Source organism: Glandiceps talaboti, chromosome 18 (assembly GCF_964340395.1).
Source record: "Glandiceps talaboti chromosome 18, keGlaTala1.1, whole genome shotgun sequence".
Classification (NCBI taxonomy): domain Eukaryota; kingdom Metazoa; phylum Hemichordata; class Enteropneusta; family Spengelidae; genus Glandiceps; species Glandiceps talaboti.
The window spans coordinates 8385629-8403886 of record NC_135566.1 but is presented as its reverse complement, the minus strand read 5'-3'; the positions used below and the strand labels follow the sequence as shown (position 1 = coordinate 8403886).

Below are 18258 nucleotides of genomic sequence, written 5' to 3'. Positions count from 1 at the left end.
ATATGCCATGCACATGATGTATATACTTACAGTGGCAGATGATCTACTAATGCCCATCTTACAATGTACAAACACTTTAGAACCTTGTTCCCTAAAATAAACATCAACAATAGCAAGAACTTAGGGTTATTGAGTAATAGGTGTAACTTACAGGGTTGGTAGAGTCATGTGTTGTCTGTCATGTCTAATTACAATCTAATGGAGTGAGGACAACTCCTGGCAATATTAAATTCACCTTTTGCATTAAACATTTAGATTTCAAAAAATATCTTTTTTAATAGTGTGCCTCTGCCTGTTAAATACACAATATGAAATCGGTATTTGTTATAATTATATTTACAGCTATCTTAAGAATATCACTGCAAAATAAGAATTGAAATACGTTGTGAAATTCAAATGTTTTCTTTTAGGTTTCTGTCATTTATTCGTAAGAATACCGTGTTAACTTTTAGTTCAACTTTCTCTCAGTGGACTAATCTTTGATTATGTGTTGTCAGTCACATAGATACATTTTATGTAGACGTTCCATTCTCTCGTCTATCTGCACTTATTTGCACTACTGAAGAAACCTATATTTGCTTTCGAGACAGGGTCAAAGGTCAAATAGCTGTAAAGTCCTACTTTTGTCTTGGAAATGCACTTTTCTTGAAGTTTAATAATAGATCCGGGGTCTATTGATTTACCAAGTCTGAAATTTCTTAGATCGCATCTTTATGTTAATTCTATCAGGTATGTTGAATGATTGTAAGGAGAATGATTGGATGTAAACAACTTACCTTGCTTTGTCCATAAATTTAAAAGTATCGTCCCAATATTTGAGTAGATCAGTTTCTACGTTGTCATAAACTCTCACATTCTTGTACTCAAATAATCCGGGATAAAAGTTATCGATCTCTCTTGTCATGTTTAAAATATAACCAATTCTGTCAACAAAACAATTCATAATATTATCAGTCTAAAGAGTCATTCTAGTTCAGTATACTGTATGCACTACTTCTGCACTACTACTGTTACCATAACAACTAGAAAGCACACAGCAGAGCACATAGCTCCTCAACACCGAGGGCACCCTACACAGCTGGTACTCAAAGGCTGTTGCTAGTGATATCTCAATGACAAACTATTGAAAAAATGAAATCTACACATACATTTTCTCAAACGTATATTTAAGTCGACTGGTTGGACATTCATCTCTAGATGATCTAAATATATCTTTGCAATTTACACAATTGTGAATTTTTTTTGAAAGAGCGATAATGTTTTCCTTTTTTTACCATCTAATGAACATCACTGATGAAACAAAATATAATTTCACATCTGAGAGTGTACGAATCTAATTCTGTTGTAATAAAAGTTCGGGTTATGGAAATTATCTATTTCCAACTATCAATATTTCATCATGTAAATTTTTCAACATGTTTGAACTTACCCATTCTCCTTTAGTTCCTCTAGATTAGAAGCATTCCACTCTGACCCCTAAAATAATATTTACAGAAATAGTAAATGTTATGTAAAAGGTTTTGGGCTTATGAGTCATTTAGTTATTTTTCATACACAGTGTGATTTCAGCATAAAAACTAAACTGTATTATCAGTGTCATTACAGTCACTGAAATAACATTTACAAATTATAATTATACTCAAGTTTGTTTAGCCTTCATGGGTTTTCTTCATTTCTATTCATCTACACTGAATGTCAAAATCAGTGAAAATTCCACAGTTCACAGTAAATTTGACTGATCGATATGTACAAACTGAAACACTTACCAAGTAAACATGGTCAAATATTTCTGATGCAGCATCCATTTGTCTTAAAATAATAATCATCTGTTCATCAATGTATGATTTGAACTCTTTTAAGTTCATCTCTGTTTCCTCTTCTAAGAGTATACGGATCTGTAATGAATAGAGTCACTCAAAGTTTAAACAAATGTTGTACAACAGTTTGTGAGGTACTATTATCTGATAGGATGAAATGATCACTACTTGATGATGTCATTATTAAATTGACCAATCATGTATGACCTTAGAATAATTGTAAACAACAACTAGAAAAGACCACACAGAGACACACATGCACACACACATTCACAGTCACACACAAACACACACACACACACAGTCACACACACACACACACACACACACACACACACACACACACACACACACACACACACATCCATCCATCCCAAAACAACAACAGCATAAGTAAATTTCAAACAAGAATATCTTTCTCACTGTATAATCTGGCTTGTCTTTATATCTGACATAGTGCTACATACATGGTACTACCATAGGAGGAGTTGGAAATAATTTCCAATTCAGGTATCTAAATTACAAAGGGATGGGAGATTAATGTTACACGTTACCTGCTTTGGAGTGATGTTATCAATATCAACTTTCATCATGATTTCACGTAGTTTCACTTTGATTAACTTCTCTGTCAATTCTTTCTGTGTTGCACTGTTAAAAGAGTTACAAATATGGAAATCATTACAAATATCTGTAACAAGATGTTTACAAATTTATAAAATAATTAAACATAGATATGGAAAATATGCAAGTGGAAAGGTTTGCATTTTTGTATCTTTAGTGTACGTTTAACAACTGACACTGGGAATTTGCTGAAAATTTTAAGAATATCAAATGTGTGGGGAACATGTTCACATTGTTTTCTGGTTAATCTATTTTTAACCGTTCAAAAGTATGCAAAATGGTGCTCAAATAATTCTTCACACCTTGGCTTCAACATCAATGGAAAAGCTGTTACTTCATTTTTTGATATAAAATATTTTAGAGCAATCAACATTCTTTGAATCCGTTTACATGCTGATAACTACTCATTTTCAATACATTTTGGATGAAAAATATTCACAACTTTATTCTCTGTACATCTCATTGTAGAATTATTGCTTACAGGACACTCCCTTAGTCCATCCATTGAGTGAATGATCAATCACTGTGTCAACTACCTACCCACCGAGTTGATAAGAGGCATTATCAAAAAAACAAAAAATAACACTTTGTTTATGGTTGTTGTTTTTTGCAAATCGTCTGATACTAAAATTCATTGTTGATCCACTTAATAATATGTAAACACTTGCTATATTCCACATAAAGGAAACAACAACAATCTTTCAGTCTACTTTTGAGTGCCAACATGCCCCAAACAAAAGTATTTCTACAGATGGCCAGAGAGGGCTCCCTCACAGTTTGATTTTTCATTCCGACAGACACCTGAATACTATAACTCGTTCACTTACTAGGCCACATTATCAATGATAGGGCCAGTTGCATTCCTATGACTTTCTACATCTTGCATCTCATTCCATTCATTAATACAGGCCTGGTCAGAGTCCATCTTAGCCTCATAGTAACATGTCCAGGTCAGATTCAAGCCACCCGTATAGTAATTGTACAACCTAGCGATGTCTGCATTCTTATGTAAACACTGCAATGCCGACCTGATAACACAAATAACAACAAATACACAACATTAAATCTATCTTGCTGGAGTTTTTCATTATTTTATTTGTTTTAGTGCAATGTATCTGCTTACACTCAACAGGGCACTTTTCCCTCTTTGTACTCTTATTGAAAGAGTTTTCTTGTATTTAAATGTAGTTTGTAAATTACATGCTATTCCTTTCTTTGTATAACTATAGCTACATAACAGTTTGTCTGTCTGTTCATTAGTCTATGTTCTGTCTGTATGTATGTCTGTCTGTCTGTCTGTCTGTCTGCCTGCCTGCCAGCCTGACTGACTGACTGCCTGCCTGCCTGCCTGTCTGTCTGTCTGTCTGTCTGTCTGCCTGCCTGCCTGCCTGCCTGCCTGCCTGTCTGTCTGTCTGTCTGTCTGTCTGTCTGTCTGTCTGTCTGACCATCTGCTTTTCTTTCAAGGTTCTATTTGTCAGTCATATAGTCTAGTGGTGTCCTTCATCTAATCCTTCAGATCTCAGGGGTTAGAGTTAGACCACGTTGGCATCCAGACAACTACTCCAGCTGTTATATTCTATGTATAACTGTCTTAGTGTCTAATCCGAGTAGCAAAATGTCTGACAACAACTACTGTGTAGTACATGTCGGTCTCAGGGATTGAAAATAACGAGACACAAAACCATATCTGAATTCTAGACACTGAGACAGAAAGCAATTCACAGCAAAGAGGGCAAGAGAATAAAAAAACTAATAATTACAGAAAAAAATATGAAGATTGCAAAAATAGATTGCAATATTTGACATCTGGGAATAACACAGGAGAGTGGTTCATCATTTTGATCTCAAGGGTATAAATTCTTTGATGGAAAATCAAACACTGTCACATCACTTATCTAAATGTAAAACTGATTGACAGAGTGAGAGTCTCAGCTTCTAATTTCAATTTCACTTTGCTGGGTCATTGCAGTCTTTGAACCCAATCAAGGCTTCTAGTCTCTGCTTACTAATGCACAGAACATCAACGTCTGTCTGTATTTCTTTTATGATGAATAGTTTTATGTCATGAAACATGACTGTGTTAGACAAGTAGCCCTCAAAATAATATGTCTGAGTGTAAATAATCATTCTATTTTATAATAAGTTTTCATTTATTATAATTTTTTTTAAGATTTAATATTATTTCTACCCCAGTTAGCTCAACCTGATAATAATGACATAATTTATTCAACGTTTCAGAATCTCGATATATGGAGAAAGCTTTACTCCGACAATTTTTTTATTGTATAATTTAACACCCTATGTGCAGTAACTTTTTAATAATCTAATATTTATCCAGTTTTCCTTTTTCAAATTTAAGTGTCCTTCATTGAACAAAACCCTGTACACCCCTATGTTGCCATGTCCGTCAATATTGTGATGGATTCTGTATTCTGTGCGACATGAAGGACTCAAGGAACAATACTTTATAGGTATTTTTCGCTTAGTGATTGCTGACCTCTTCATCTTATATTGGCTATCAGCCATGGAGGCACTGTTTTACTCCTTTGTATAAAGGGCTTTGGGATTCAGAAACTCAAATTATATCATCGATAGTCTGATTACTATTCTAACACTGCTGTGACACTTTAATAGTGAAGTGGTATGGAATGCATTTGTCATTTCATACAGAGAGCATTCAAAGTTTACAAGAGAATGCTGCACTCTGTGTAACTATGTTCAAAGAAAAGAAAAGCTTTGAGTTCAGTTAGAGGACACTCCAGATGAAAGACAATAATGAATGAATGAATGAGTGAGTGAATGAATGAGTGAGTGAGTGAGTGAGTGAGTGAGTGAGTGAGTGAGTGAGTGAGTGAGTGAGTGAGTGAGTGAGTGAGTGAGTGAGTGAGTGAGTGAGTGAGTGAGTGAGTGAGTGAGTGAGTGAGTGAGTGAGTGAGTGAGTGAGTGAGTGAGTGAGTGAGTGAGTGAGTGAGTGAGTGAGTGAGTGAGTGAGTGAGTGAGTGAGTGAGTGAGTGAGTGAGTGAGTGAGTGAGTGAGTGAGTGAGTGAGTGAGTGAGTGAGTGAGTGAGTGAGTGAGTGAATGAATGAATGAATGAATGAATGAATGAATGAATGAATGAATGAATGAATGAAAGAATGATTGAAAGAAAGAATGAGGGAATGCATGTATACATTAGTATGTATGTATGTATGTATGTATGTATGTATGTATGTATGTATGTATGTATGTATGTATGTATGTATGTATGTATGTTCCATCACGTAGGTATGAATAAATGAATGTGTAAATGAATCAATCAATCAATCAATCAATCAATCAACAAAAAATGAAAAAATTAATGAAAGAACAAAAAAGACAGAGTATATATGCAAAGCTTAAAAAAATCAGACAACCAAAACTCTACTCACCATAATGCTTGTACTGACACTGGTTTAAAAATATGTGTTTTTTCACTCGATGAAACTGTAAATCCTCTATAAGAAAGCAAACAAACTATATATGATAAAAGCTTACTGTTCCAACTATAAATGACATGAAACTAAGAAAACACTATGCAAACAATGTTTAAGTATGTGTACACTGGCCCTTTATTTTGAATGAAACTCTGTCAGTTTTCTTGTGGGACAAATCAGTATGTTTTGTCACCTATTATTTCTAAGGTACATGGTACGTGATAGAAACCTTATGTGAAATGAAGCAAACAGGGACTGTAGTGTGGAGTGTGTCATAGATTGGAAAAATACACGTCTATTTGTCATCCTGACTGGACAAGATCAGTCAGGTAACCGACACATACTCATCTCAAGATTATCAAGATTGATCATATCAAGCCCATACTCAAAAGACACTGAAGTTCACTATCTACAAATTTGGAAATCCCTCTTATTCGGAATATTTTTATTTGAAATTAAGCATTTCCATGCTTCTCCTTGTTTTTAGTATGTGATTGGTTAACTAGAATAGAATCTGGCTCTTCTAACTTGGTAAATATTTCAGGTGAGACTAAATGTCTTGGGTGAGGATATCCAAGATAAAAAGTCAATGAGATAAATTAATAAATATTTATCAACCACGGACGCAAGTTGTCGGATAGTCGCAGTGGTAAATTGCGTCCATGGGTTTAAGCATAGACAGTGGACGTAAATTTGCCCTCCACTCTCTATGGTTTAGTGGGTGTAGGTAAATATGTGTAATGTGTTTAATAGTTAGGTGTCAGTATGTCATCTAGACAGAACAAGATCAGTCATTAGATGGGACAAGATAAATCACTAAATGGACACATACCCATCTCCATCCAGATTAATCTTAGTATCCCTCCATATTGGTAGTACCAGTCCTATAGTGGCTCTATCTGTGTAGTCAATTCCTAGTATAGCACTCTCCTGAGTATCTTCCCTGCCTATACATGCCACTACTACCATGTATCGAATTCTATTCTGATGCATACTTTCTAGTCTCACAGCCTGCAAGGTATAAAAGATAAATACAATGTTCACAGCTGTATTTGTATTCATTTATTGCACAGAAATTCAATGTATGAACTTTTAAGTTTTCCTTGAATCTCTACAACCCAACCACAAAGTTACCACACGCATAAGGTAATGGCTGAAAGGTTAAAGGTTAAATACATACAAATATACACAAGTTTGTTAAATTTCACCATTGGTTTGTTTGTTTGTTTGTTTGTTTGTTAGTTATGTTGCAGTACAGCAGTCATTTGATCTTGTTTATGCTTCACACTGCAGTGAAAAATATATGCGTAATGCATTTTACAACCGTTCAATGCAAACCTGATAACACTACTATTACAGTGTAATATCAATAGTCATATAGAATTACATTATCATGTAGCCATGGCAACTAATATTAATAAACCAATATGTAAAAATTCAGAAAATAATCTAAGAATGATGTTGAATGTTTGAAAATAGATAGTATGTTGTCATTCGCAATGCATGGACTATGATTTCATGTGACTTTTGATCTATAGTGATTGTAATTTGATGAAGTGAAGAAAAATGTTAACATCGGCTATGTGGTCATGGAATTCACCTAAAAGGAGGTCACTCAATCAATCTACCAGACTTGACCTACTTATCTAAGGTCACGGTCAAATGAATAACAGCTGGTTTTGTTTATTTATAGTTATCTTTAAGTCAATTATAATTCTATGCCTGTGGGGTTTTAACAAAACACACAACTGATACAATAACAAACACAGTTCACAGAGACAAAGATATGGAACCTGAACATGGTCATGGTCAAATGAGTTGTAAACTGGTTTTATTTATTTACAGTTCTAGATCAATTACCACACTCATATCTCTGGGGGTTTTAACAAAACAGACAGAAGACACAGCAACAAACAGATTCATTTGGACAAACTGCTGGAGTGTAAACAGTGAAAGTTGAATAAATAGCACCACAGAATAACTATACGTCATATACTTTCACTAAATCTAGTCTATAACAGGGGGAACAGCCAACCTACGACCATGAAAAACCTATTACAAAACTCATCAGTGAGACTAAACATGGAGAGTGGACCACCTAGGACCATGGAAAACTTACAAGGTCATCATGTACTTCACGTGATTTATGATTACCCTAGCTCAAAGCTGTATGGAAAAACAACTATTGTCAAACTTCTATAAAACCTCACCAGGCCATAGAAATGTTTTCAATGACACAATGATAGATTCCTGGCAAGCTCTGAGAGTTTGATTTTATATCAAATAGTAGACAGGAACTAAAGAAACAGTGGAGGTCATCTTGTAAAAGAGTTGTTTATTCTCATATTGTACAACAATGCTTTACATCATTTGGCAAAAAAAAAAAAAAAAATTGTTTCTGGTCAGCGTGTGCATCACTTAAATATCCTGCGTCAGTCTTTCGGGTTTGCCCAGCCCATGCACTTTGCAGATCTGTGGGGAAACACAAAAATAACCCTCCCTACACTTCAATGAAGACAACTGCAGAGCCAATCATGAACAAGCAAATGACATCTGCCCCACATACACACTTGCTCTAAAGTACTAAATAAAAAGAACAGTAACTGCCATAAATAGTAGATTGAGTGACAGGTACGTTGAGAATTAAAAAAAGAAAAGAAAAAAGCATCGTCGCACTATTTTAGACAAACTGTCCTGACCAGAAACAACACTTTTTTTCTTCTTGGCCTTAAGGGTTATCAGAGTACATGTATCAATTCCATATACCAATAAATGACCCACTCTGATAAAAACATGTTTTCTATGCTATCCACTTTGATAGCTAACAGCTGATTTCCCAGAACACTGTAAAGTCTACAAGTTAGAAAGTGATGGAATTTTCCGTCCTGTGTGTGACTGGCATAACAGGATACTTTAAGACAGTTTATTTATAGATGAAGAGGAGGAAAGGGAAGTAGTCGAAGGGAAATGATTCCTGTTGTTAGCTTACTTTGGTACTTGACAGATAAGAATAACTGTGAGACAGAACCATGGTATAAATGTACTTGTTTAGAACTCAATGCCATTTCCCTGTCAACTTTACAAAGTACTTTGGCCTTACAGAGTGTGGTTTCTAGTAGTCTAAGTACTTTGAATCAAGATTTGATGGAAATTAACAAAACTAAACGACTTGAAAGCCATCGAAGTAGTTTTGGTACCATTTAATTATACTTGCCATTTAATAACAATTACAGTCACTGAGATAAATTACAGTAACAGCTGAACTCTCTACTGATTTTGGAATGTTCAAGGATCATACATGGCTGTCGTTACACAAAATATTTTATGCAAAATACAAAAAAGCATCCTTTCACTTATTTTGTTAATTTTGAGTTTTCACAAAAAAAAACTGGTATAATTATAATATTGTCATGAATAATAATATACGACAATTGGGTTATATATCAATATTGGATGGCAATATTTCAATCTTACAGTGTACTTTTCTTTAACCATCTATATGACCTCTTTCACGGATAAACCATTTGTGACTATCAAATTTTAATGATAATCTCTTGCTTGACCTTGGCTATGTTTCATCGACCTTGAAGACTTCTATCCTTGGGATCTACTACATATAGATCTGACCTTGACAACAGTTGACCTAGAATCCCAACACAGAAACAATACCTTCCACAGGATCTACCCACATTGAAATCCTTCCTTTGCCTTCGGTCTATCAGATCATGGAAATGGGGTGTGGCAATTTAACATGGACAAGCTGGACTATAACATTTAATTCCCAACACATCACTACAACAGGCTATTAGATCATACAATAAACTAAATCTTAATATATAGAATGATATTTCAAAGTCTATCTACAGTAGATACTTTCAAGCCTCTTATACTTAAATTAACTCTATAAAGATAGTTAGTCCAGAGAGTCTGTAGTTAGTCTAAGACTACATGTATCCATAGCTGCTGTAAAAGAAGTTGTATGCATTCAATCCTGCCTAGGGATGAGTCTAGGTCAAAGGTCATAGTATTCGAATGAGGAAAGCCTAGCCCAGCTCAAGGACATCAACATGATGTAGTGAAACAGAAATACTAAATCTGTCCACACTCTCTGGCAGTGTCAGGCTTCAATGTGGTTAACCACAATACTGACTAACACATGTATGTATTGTATGTAAACTATCCATGACACATTATGATAATTTATAGGCAAGGGAAAGTGTGTACATCAGTAAACTATGTATGTTCATTTATTTATCACATTATAAACTGTGGTGAAGGTTACATCCTTTCATCTTTTCAGCTTCAGAAAAGCATTTTGGAATAATTTACTGATGAAATGTACTTGATGGTTAATCTCATTTCAAGGTCATTGCTCTTACTTTCAAGGTCATTAATTTAGCATGCACTTCTTGTTTTCTGACTGGGTGTAGCTAGAAGATGACAAGGTCAAGGGTCAGACAATCTTGATGTCCATCAAATAATAATGAGATGTTACTGTAAAATAAATTCTTCACATGGAAGGCAGAAATGTAATTAGATGCTAAATTCCAGGCACCAGCTAAGATGCGATGATTTTTAATAAACGCAATGTACATGTACTGACATAGGTAGAAATTGAATGATTAACAATTTAAAAAAAAAATATTACAAATTATGAGAATGAACTTTCACCACTTTAATAGATTTCAGTTTGTGAAATTTGGGAATTACATGTTGACAGTATGTATTTTCAAATTCCCTGATTATGATGATGTTGTATAACATTAGGAAAGCGTTTATTTAAAGGCCCCAGTCTCAATCCCAGGTTCTCAAATTAGTGTTATTTTTATCATTGGAGTCATAAGAATTACATAGGTTCATTCTTTTGTTCAGGTCGACCAACTTCATCGATAGCTCTACCAGACAACTATTCTTCACATCTACATTTGAATCGTAATGGGAGCTGGGCTTTAAGGTTATTACGTACCCACACTACTTTATAACATAGTCGTATAGTTTTAATGGGGTGACCTAACATTAGGGTATACATACACTGTACACCCATTATAAAACACATGTCTACTGGTCTCTTGTATAACTTGAGGTGAGTTTTTCTGACAACATTGGTACAATAAAACATTACTGGTACATTAGTGGTGGCAAAATGACCTGTAGTTTCAACCTTTTACTAAATGTCCATTAGGGACTTTTTAAAATAAACAGATATACCATCTATCAACCTGACTGCATGCCAGAAAGCAATGCTTGCCTATATAAAGTCAAACATCTTTGGTGGGACTATCTATTTATTTTTCACTCCAGGGAGGATGAAGATACATGTACACAGCTGTTCTCATCCTTGTGGCTGGACAACAGGTGTACGACATGAAAATACTTTTCTGAATTTTTTTCGTATTTTTTTCCCCATATCCTCTCTAATCAGAATATACTGCAAGCAATTGACAAAGACAGTCTTATTCACACACACACACACACACACACACACACACACACACACACACACACACACACACACACACACACACACACACACACACACACTGACATGTGTTAGATTTGACATCCTTTCAAATTGGAGAGCAAAGTGAATTCCAAGTTCACACTATTAATGCATGTAGAGAGGCTGCCTTTCTACTTGTTGGATCCGTGACTCCACTACACTCGACTTGTTCACTGTCCATATACTATAGCCAAGTCACTAGTCTGGATACTTATGTGGTATCAATCAAATCATCTCTGATCAGATCTCTAGATTCAATGAAGGATAGTACTAGACTACTGACAATCACAGTCCGGCAAGTACGTCTTCAGGCTATCTAAGTGTAGCCTGGACAATATTGGCAATATTGATAATCATTGTAAGGAAGATTCCGTAGAAAAACTTTTTTATTGAAAGTTCAAAATATAGAAAACATTGTGCAAAATAATTAACTTTGATCGTCTAAAATGAGTATTGATAAAGTTAAGACTAAGATGACGGAGTCCGTATTGCTTATCTGATAACATCTTTTGTTACTACAAAAATTCCTGCCAAAGGGTCTCTGTAGGGGAGGAAAGTGTCAAACACATGATATCATGTAGTCTAGGTCAAAGGTCAGACTTCTCATGTGCAAATAGTTTAATTACCCTTTATCCTAAGTATCAAACATATTGGAATCTCCTGCTTTGTTCATTTTAAGTAATCTTGTCTTTTCCATGTAATCTGAACAGGGCGTTTATCTGATCAGAGGAGCCATAATAAATAGGACCAGTTCTGGACTAACTTTTTTATAGAGCTCGATCTGTCAGACAACTTATTAGATGTTAACCCTAATCTGAACTGGGCCTTTAAAACTTACAACATCTGTTTGTTACAGTAGCTGTTATATGTTTATACTGCTCAATGATTGATTTCTGTTAGCTATCTGTTCTTACACTTACAGGTCACAGCTTTCAATGTTTGGTGGCAGAAGTCGCTGTATGGGTCAGTGTATGGAGCTCGTTTTGACTCCAAGGTGATGGCAGAAGTCGCTGTATGGGTCAGTGTATGGAGCTAGTTTTGACTCCAAGTTGATGGCAACACTATGGGTCAGTGTATGGAGCTAGTTTTGAGATACATTTATTAAAATATTCACAATTTATTTTTCCATATTCCAAACCTATAGTTGAGTGAATTTGAAGACAAACAAACTAAAATCAAGCAACACGTGTTATCAGTCATTAATTTAAGTTTTTGAGCTGCCTTTGTTAAAAATTTTAAAATCAAATTTCTGTATTGAAGATATCTTCTACAGCTTTTTCTAAATCTAATATTTTGATCTGAGTTGTCATTGTGGTTTTATATTCACAAACACAGTGAGTACTCAACAAAAGCATATACTGCAACTGCATTGAATACAGTACAGTTATGTTAGACTAAGTCTAATAGTAGAAATCAGATTTTCTTTCCATATTCAGGACAGAGAATCTGGATAGATGGTTCAAATGAGCTACAAAAGTGTTGCGATTACATGCCAAGTAAAAGAGAGAATCTGGTATTCAGTTCCTAGAATAAAACTAGTGATTAAAGTATCTATTGACATAACCTGCCATATGGTATGCTGTCAATTTGTGATGCCTTCAGGTTGTACATATATGTCACAGTGCAAACCATAAACACTGCTGTGGTGCTCACTGGCCTTCTAAAGGGCAAACCACAAAACACTGCTGTAGTGTATGTGCTAACTGGCCTTCTAAAGGGCGAACCACAAAATACTGCTGTGGTGCTCACTGGCCTTCTACAAGGTGAATCACAGAACACTGCAGCTCACTGGCCTTCTACCTGGGTGAACCACAGAACACTGCAGCTCACTGGCCTTCTACAAGGTGAATCACAGAACACTGCAGCTCACTGGCCTTCTACCTGGGTGAACCATGCACACAAACACTACTGTGCTGTTTTACTGTCCTTGTACAAATACATTCTAATTATATTGAATCACTCACATTGCTTTCCTGTGACAAGTAAACATCTCACTGTTTGATATTTATTAAATATCAAGATTAAAAACACATTTATGTTGATTTTACATTAATAACTGAAAAGTCTGGTACAAATTGGATCATACCATTACAAACTTTGACATTATGCTGATTCAACATTCACCTATGAGTATGAATACTGGGTGTGTGCAGTGGGTAGAATTTGAACTCAAAAACATGGCAATAAAATTCAATCTTACACTACAAATAAATAACACCACGAGCATGAACTCAAAAGTTTTACAGATATAACCTAAATTGAAATCAGTTTTTGGCAGAATGCTAAATAAAAATATGTGTACGACTTTACAGTGAGATTCTGTTTATAAATAATAAATTAAGAATATGGTCACAAACCATGCAATCCTAATCCAAATATATGGAGTTAGTATTACATTATGTACCAGAGATTACTTGCACTGGTGCGAGGGCATACTAGTGGACCCAGGTATTTTCACTGCAGTGCAATACCGAAAACATTATTGCATACCTGTATGCAAATGATATGCAAATGAGGATGCAGTTGTTCACTATACACAAAATCACATGATCAAGTCGTATGATTTTTATAATTTTTATGAAAATTTGCCATTTCAGATAAACATATATAATAATAACAGAACCCCATGCCACATGAGTTCTAGTGTGGGCACTGATCAGGCTAATTTGCACTCGTACTTGTAATGTTTTCTGCTGCACTTTCTCGCACTACGCTCGTGAAAGTATGGGTGCAAAGAACACTGGAAGCACTCGCTACCCTCATGAAAGTACAGGTGCAGAGAATATGGCAAACACTTGCGCACATACCCCAAGTATGCCACACTAGCACTCCCATGTCATGGGGTTCTGTCATACAATTTACTTAAATTGACAATACCGTATTGATGACCGAATGAAGAAAAAGAGAAGCTCAGTCCCTTTTACATATTTGGTTTAGAACTGCATGGTACGTGACAATAACAAACACATGTATAGATAGCCACTTACCAATTTAATTGTATCTTGAGGTCGAAGCAACATAAACATTGCCTGTAAATGGGTCTGTAGATCTCCAACCACTGTGATGTGAATGAACAGAATACATAAATTATCACAAATGTCAAGTAACAGAAACATAGTATGTATAAGGTTTGCAGGTCTCCTATCACTACAGTATGAAAATACAAAACATAATACTGCATATCAAATAGCACATAGAATATAGAATACCGATAATTATTATCATAAAAAACTTCAAAGACCAAATATTTTGCAGATCATTTGCCACTACAACATAGTCTAGTTCCTATACAGTATCGGTATGATTTATACCTTCACTGTGGTTAACTGTGGTTAGAAACCACAGTTGGCATCCAGACTACTACAACATCAAAACAGAACTTGATACATAACATTGCAATGAACAACAACACATAACTCCATGTTTGTACTGACAATCATAATTTCTACAGAGAGTCAATATTTTTGTGATATGAAATACAAATTACAATACACCCCTGGTGAAAATTTGCAATATTTCAATTAGAAATTTTTACCCTGAGGGTATCTTCTCATTATTGCCACCTTAATTTTAATTTCATAATACACAAATCTAATTCTTTTAGAAGGGAAACATTTTTAAACACTTTTTTAGTCAGTGACTAAAACGGGTCTAGTTTGTTTTATGATATGTATTAAATGTGTCAGATATCATGAAATAAATTATTATAAATTATTACACAAATAACTGTCAAAGAAAGGAAACTGATCTCTTAGCAGGTCATATTTTATGAAGGTTAAATAAATTACACTTCAAAACATTTGAAATAGTTAAAGTTTTACTTTAATACAAATGTGTCGATTTCGATTTCATCTGAGTGATTACTTTGTTAAATACCAAGGACTGAAGTGAAACCCGAATATTTTTACAATAAAACGGAAACTTCACAGTTGAATGAAAACTTTCATGTCTGTGCATAACAGATACATTTGTAGACATACATGAAACATTAAAATCAAATATTTGAAGAACCAAAACCATTGCATACAGTGTTGTCAGCATTTCTGGCTCTGATTACGTTAAACATACATTATATACCATATTTTTATCAGTTCTAATATTTCACATATTCCTGCTTACAAACAAAGTTCTCCATTTCTTATGACCTTCCAATTTTAGCCACTCATTCTAAAGTTTGTTTTCAACTCACTGGGTGGAGGCATAATGTACAATGCGGTAAAGAGAGCCAAACCGTTTTTCTCTGCAGTAGGTCCGATATTTAAGTCCTAAGTTGATTATCCCTATCTTTCATCAGTTTATCTATAAATTACATTGTAAAGTGATACCAGCATTGTCCCTGGTGGTGGTGTCTTTACTGGTAATCAGGACAACTCTCAGTTGATATGGAGGTCAACTTGTGATGCATACTTGGAACCAGTTCAATGCTGCGACTTCTATACTTGTTATGTTGGTTCAAACTTACAACATATTTCATAACAAAATATTCTGACCTATGTGTGGAACCATTTCAATGCTACCATATGTATACTTCAATCAGATAAAGTTTTATCGACATGTTGGCTCAAACTTACACATTTCATATAACACAATACACTGACATATGCTTGGAATCAGTTCAATGCTACGACATCGATCTTTACTTCAGTTCATTTTTTTCGACACACTGGCTCAAATTTACATATTTTATATTAACAAAATACACTGTTCTACACAGAGTGCCTTTAACTTTATAAACCTTACATTATACTACTACATTGGACTATAATAACAAATTACTGCAACACTGATCTATGTTTAGAATTTGTGCACGAGTGGCTTCAATTTTATAAACCTTACACATGGCATGGGACTAACAAAATATACCGACCTAACTAAGTTTGGTAAAAAGAAACAAAATATTATCATTCTTGACTACCGATAACATGTATGTGTATGTACAGTAATGGTAACCTTTCTCTATGTAAACTAGCCCATTGAGTGTGGATATCAAACATTGTGGGATCAAATTTAACTTCTTCCATCACATCAGTAGTCAGATTTAGCCAATAAACTGTTCAGCGACAATTTTTGATTGACTTCCATTAGCCTAACAAACTCCTACCATAAAATCTGGTAGTCAAGATACATACTGTGTAAGACTTACCTGGGTGCTTGGTGACAGGTCTGGCCACATTTTCACCACCTTGAGGCAGAATCAGAGCAGCTCCTTTGACAGCAAAGAAACTCTCGTTGAAACTAGTGTGAGAAGACAGTGAAAGATCTTTAGTATTAATCCTTTCAGTTACTGAAACCAATGTACAATTATTTGGCACCAACATCTTAAACAGATTCACATAATTGTGCATGTTTTCAAGCAGGCATCACAATGTCTTCCAGTGATTTGAATCATTCCAAAGTTTTCCCATGGAAAGCCTTGAAGTTCTGATACCCTGCATGTGGGAAACCTCATGTTCTGACATAAACAGTAAATCTGTGTTCCTTTTCCTTGATTATGCAATGTCAACATTCCCAACTTGAGCAGCAACAGAAATTTCCAATTACACACCGGAAGAGACCTATTAAAATTTCTTGGCATCAAATCCCCTGAATGCTAACAAGCTGGAGAAAAATCTCAAAACACGCGCCTCGGGTCTTGCAATTTCGAAAGATACTCTGCTATAGTCTTGTGCTAATAACACATGTGGCTTGCTACATTCTAGCTTGAAGGTATGTCTGTCTTGGACATCTCGGATAACATTTGCCATACATGGTTGTCTGTGGGTCTCGGACCAAGAATATCTGAAAGTCTCCCCATAATACCACAACATGCATGGCCTTTGATTGATCTGGTAATACGATACCTACTATCTCTTACAAACATTTAGTTGGATTACTTTTTTTTCATTCATCTCCTACTGAGAGAGTCTATAATGATCCCATATGTCATTTTCAATCGATAAGGGCTGGTTCATATCATACAGCAGAGGGAGGGCGATGAATTGTATTGCTAATAATTAGTAGTACATAAGTGTCAGTAGCATTGATGGTGATGACTTTTCTTTTCATCTTTTGCAGTAAAACATTGTATATAATCACTAGGTGTCATGTGAAATATTTTGATAGTAGGTAGGATGAATGAATTGTTACAGCAAACTTGATGAAAAGAATTCCCTTTCGGTGAGAAAACCACTTTTTCAGACATTATAATGAGACAACCAATCTCCATTTTGAAACACTGGTATAGATCTTTTGTGTTTACTAATACAGGAAAGCTTGGCCTCTAAAGCTTTAGCATGACATGTAAACTCAACTAAAAGATTCTGTGAATACTGAACCCCAGGTACGTAAACCATCAAAGTTTCTAGGTCCTGAATATCTGGGGACTTGTGTTACCTTATTCCTGATTCTCATACTACTTTACCCTGTTCTTGGTGGTCATTCCTTTGTCTTATATGTAATACATGTGAAAGTTAAAAGAGGGTAGTGTATAGTACCAGATTGTTCGAAATGAACAATTAGTTACTTTCACGCTAATTAACTCTTGTGATGTGACAAATTCATGTAATTAATTAACACACTGAGATGTGACAAATTCATGGTAATTAAATCTCTGAGATGTGATGACTTAAATTTGACTTGTCAGCCTAGCACGTAGACTGTAAGATACACTGTATTGAAATGATAGCTGATAGCTGACAGCATGGTGGGGAATGTCAGTTCTTTACAGACTAAGTATCACATAATTGATTCTCATTACACTTGATTAAGTCTGATGAATGTAATTAGCTTTACTGGTAATTATCAACTACATGAGAGTGAGATTTTAGAAACATGGCAGATGGCTGTACTGTACTGTACTATACCCTAGTCTTGGTTACCCAGACTCAC

The 18258-nt window shown here is 35.0% G+C and overlaps 1 protein-coding gene across 2 annotated transcripts in view; it reads right to left on the bottom strand.

Moving 5' to 3' along the window:
• Positions 1-18258, bottom strand: part of LOC144448877 (uncharacterized) — a 49144-nt gene that overhangs the window by 11763 nt on the left and 19123 nt on the right. For both annotated transcript variants that reach the window (XR_013482143.1, XM_078139214.1), the window contains exons 3-12: positions 16535-16626; positions 14379-14449; positions 6724-6902; positions 5847-5912; positions 3266-3466; positions 2372-2465; positions 1767-1895; positions 1430-1476; positions 777-923; positions 31-91 (exon numbers count right to left, since the gene is read on the bottom strand). Coding sequence is in view for 1 of the 2 variants with exons in the window: in XM_078139214.1 (XP_077995340.1) it covers positions 31-91; positions 777-923; positions 1430-1476; positions 1767-1895; positions 2372-2465; positions 3266-3466; positions 5847-5912; positions 6724-6902; positions 14379-14449; positions 16535-16626 (1087 nt within the window). In the remaining variant the exon portion in view is untranslated. The remainder of the gene's footprint in view (positions 1-30; positions 92-776; positions 924-1429; positions 1477-1766; positions 1896-2371; positions 2466-3265; positions 3467-5846; positions 5913-6723; positions 6903-14378; positions 14450-16534; positions 16627-18258) is intronic.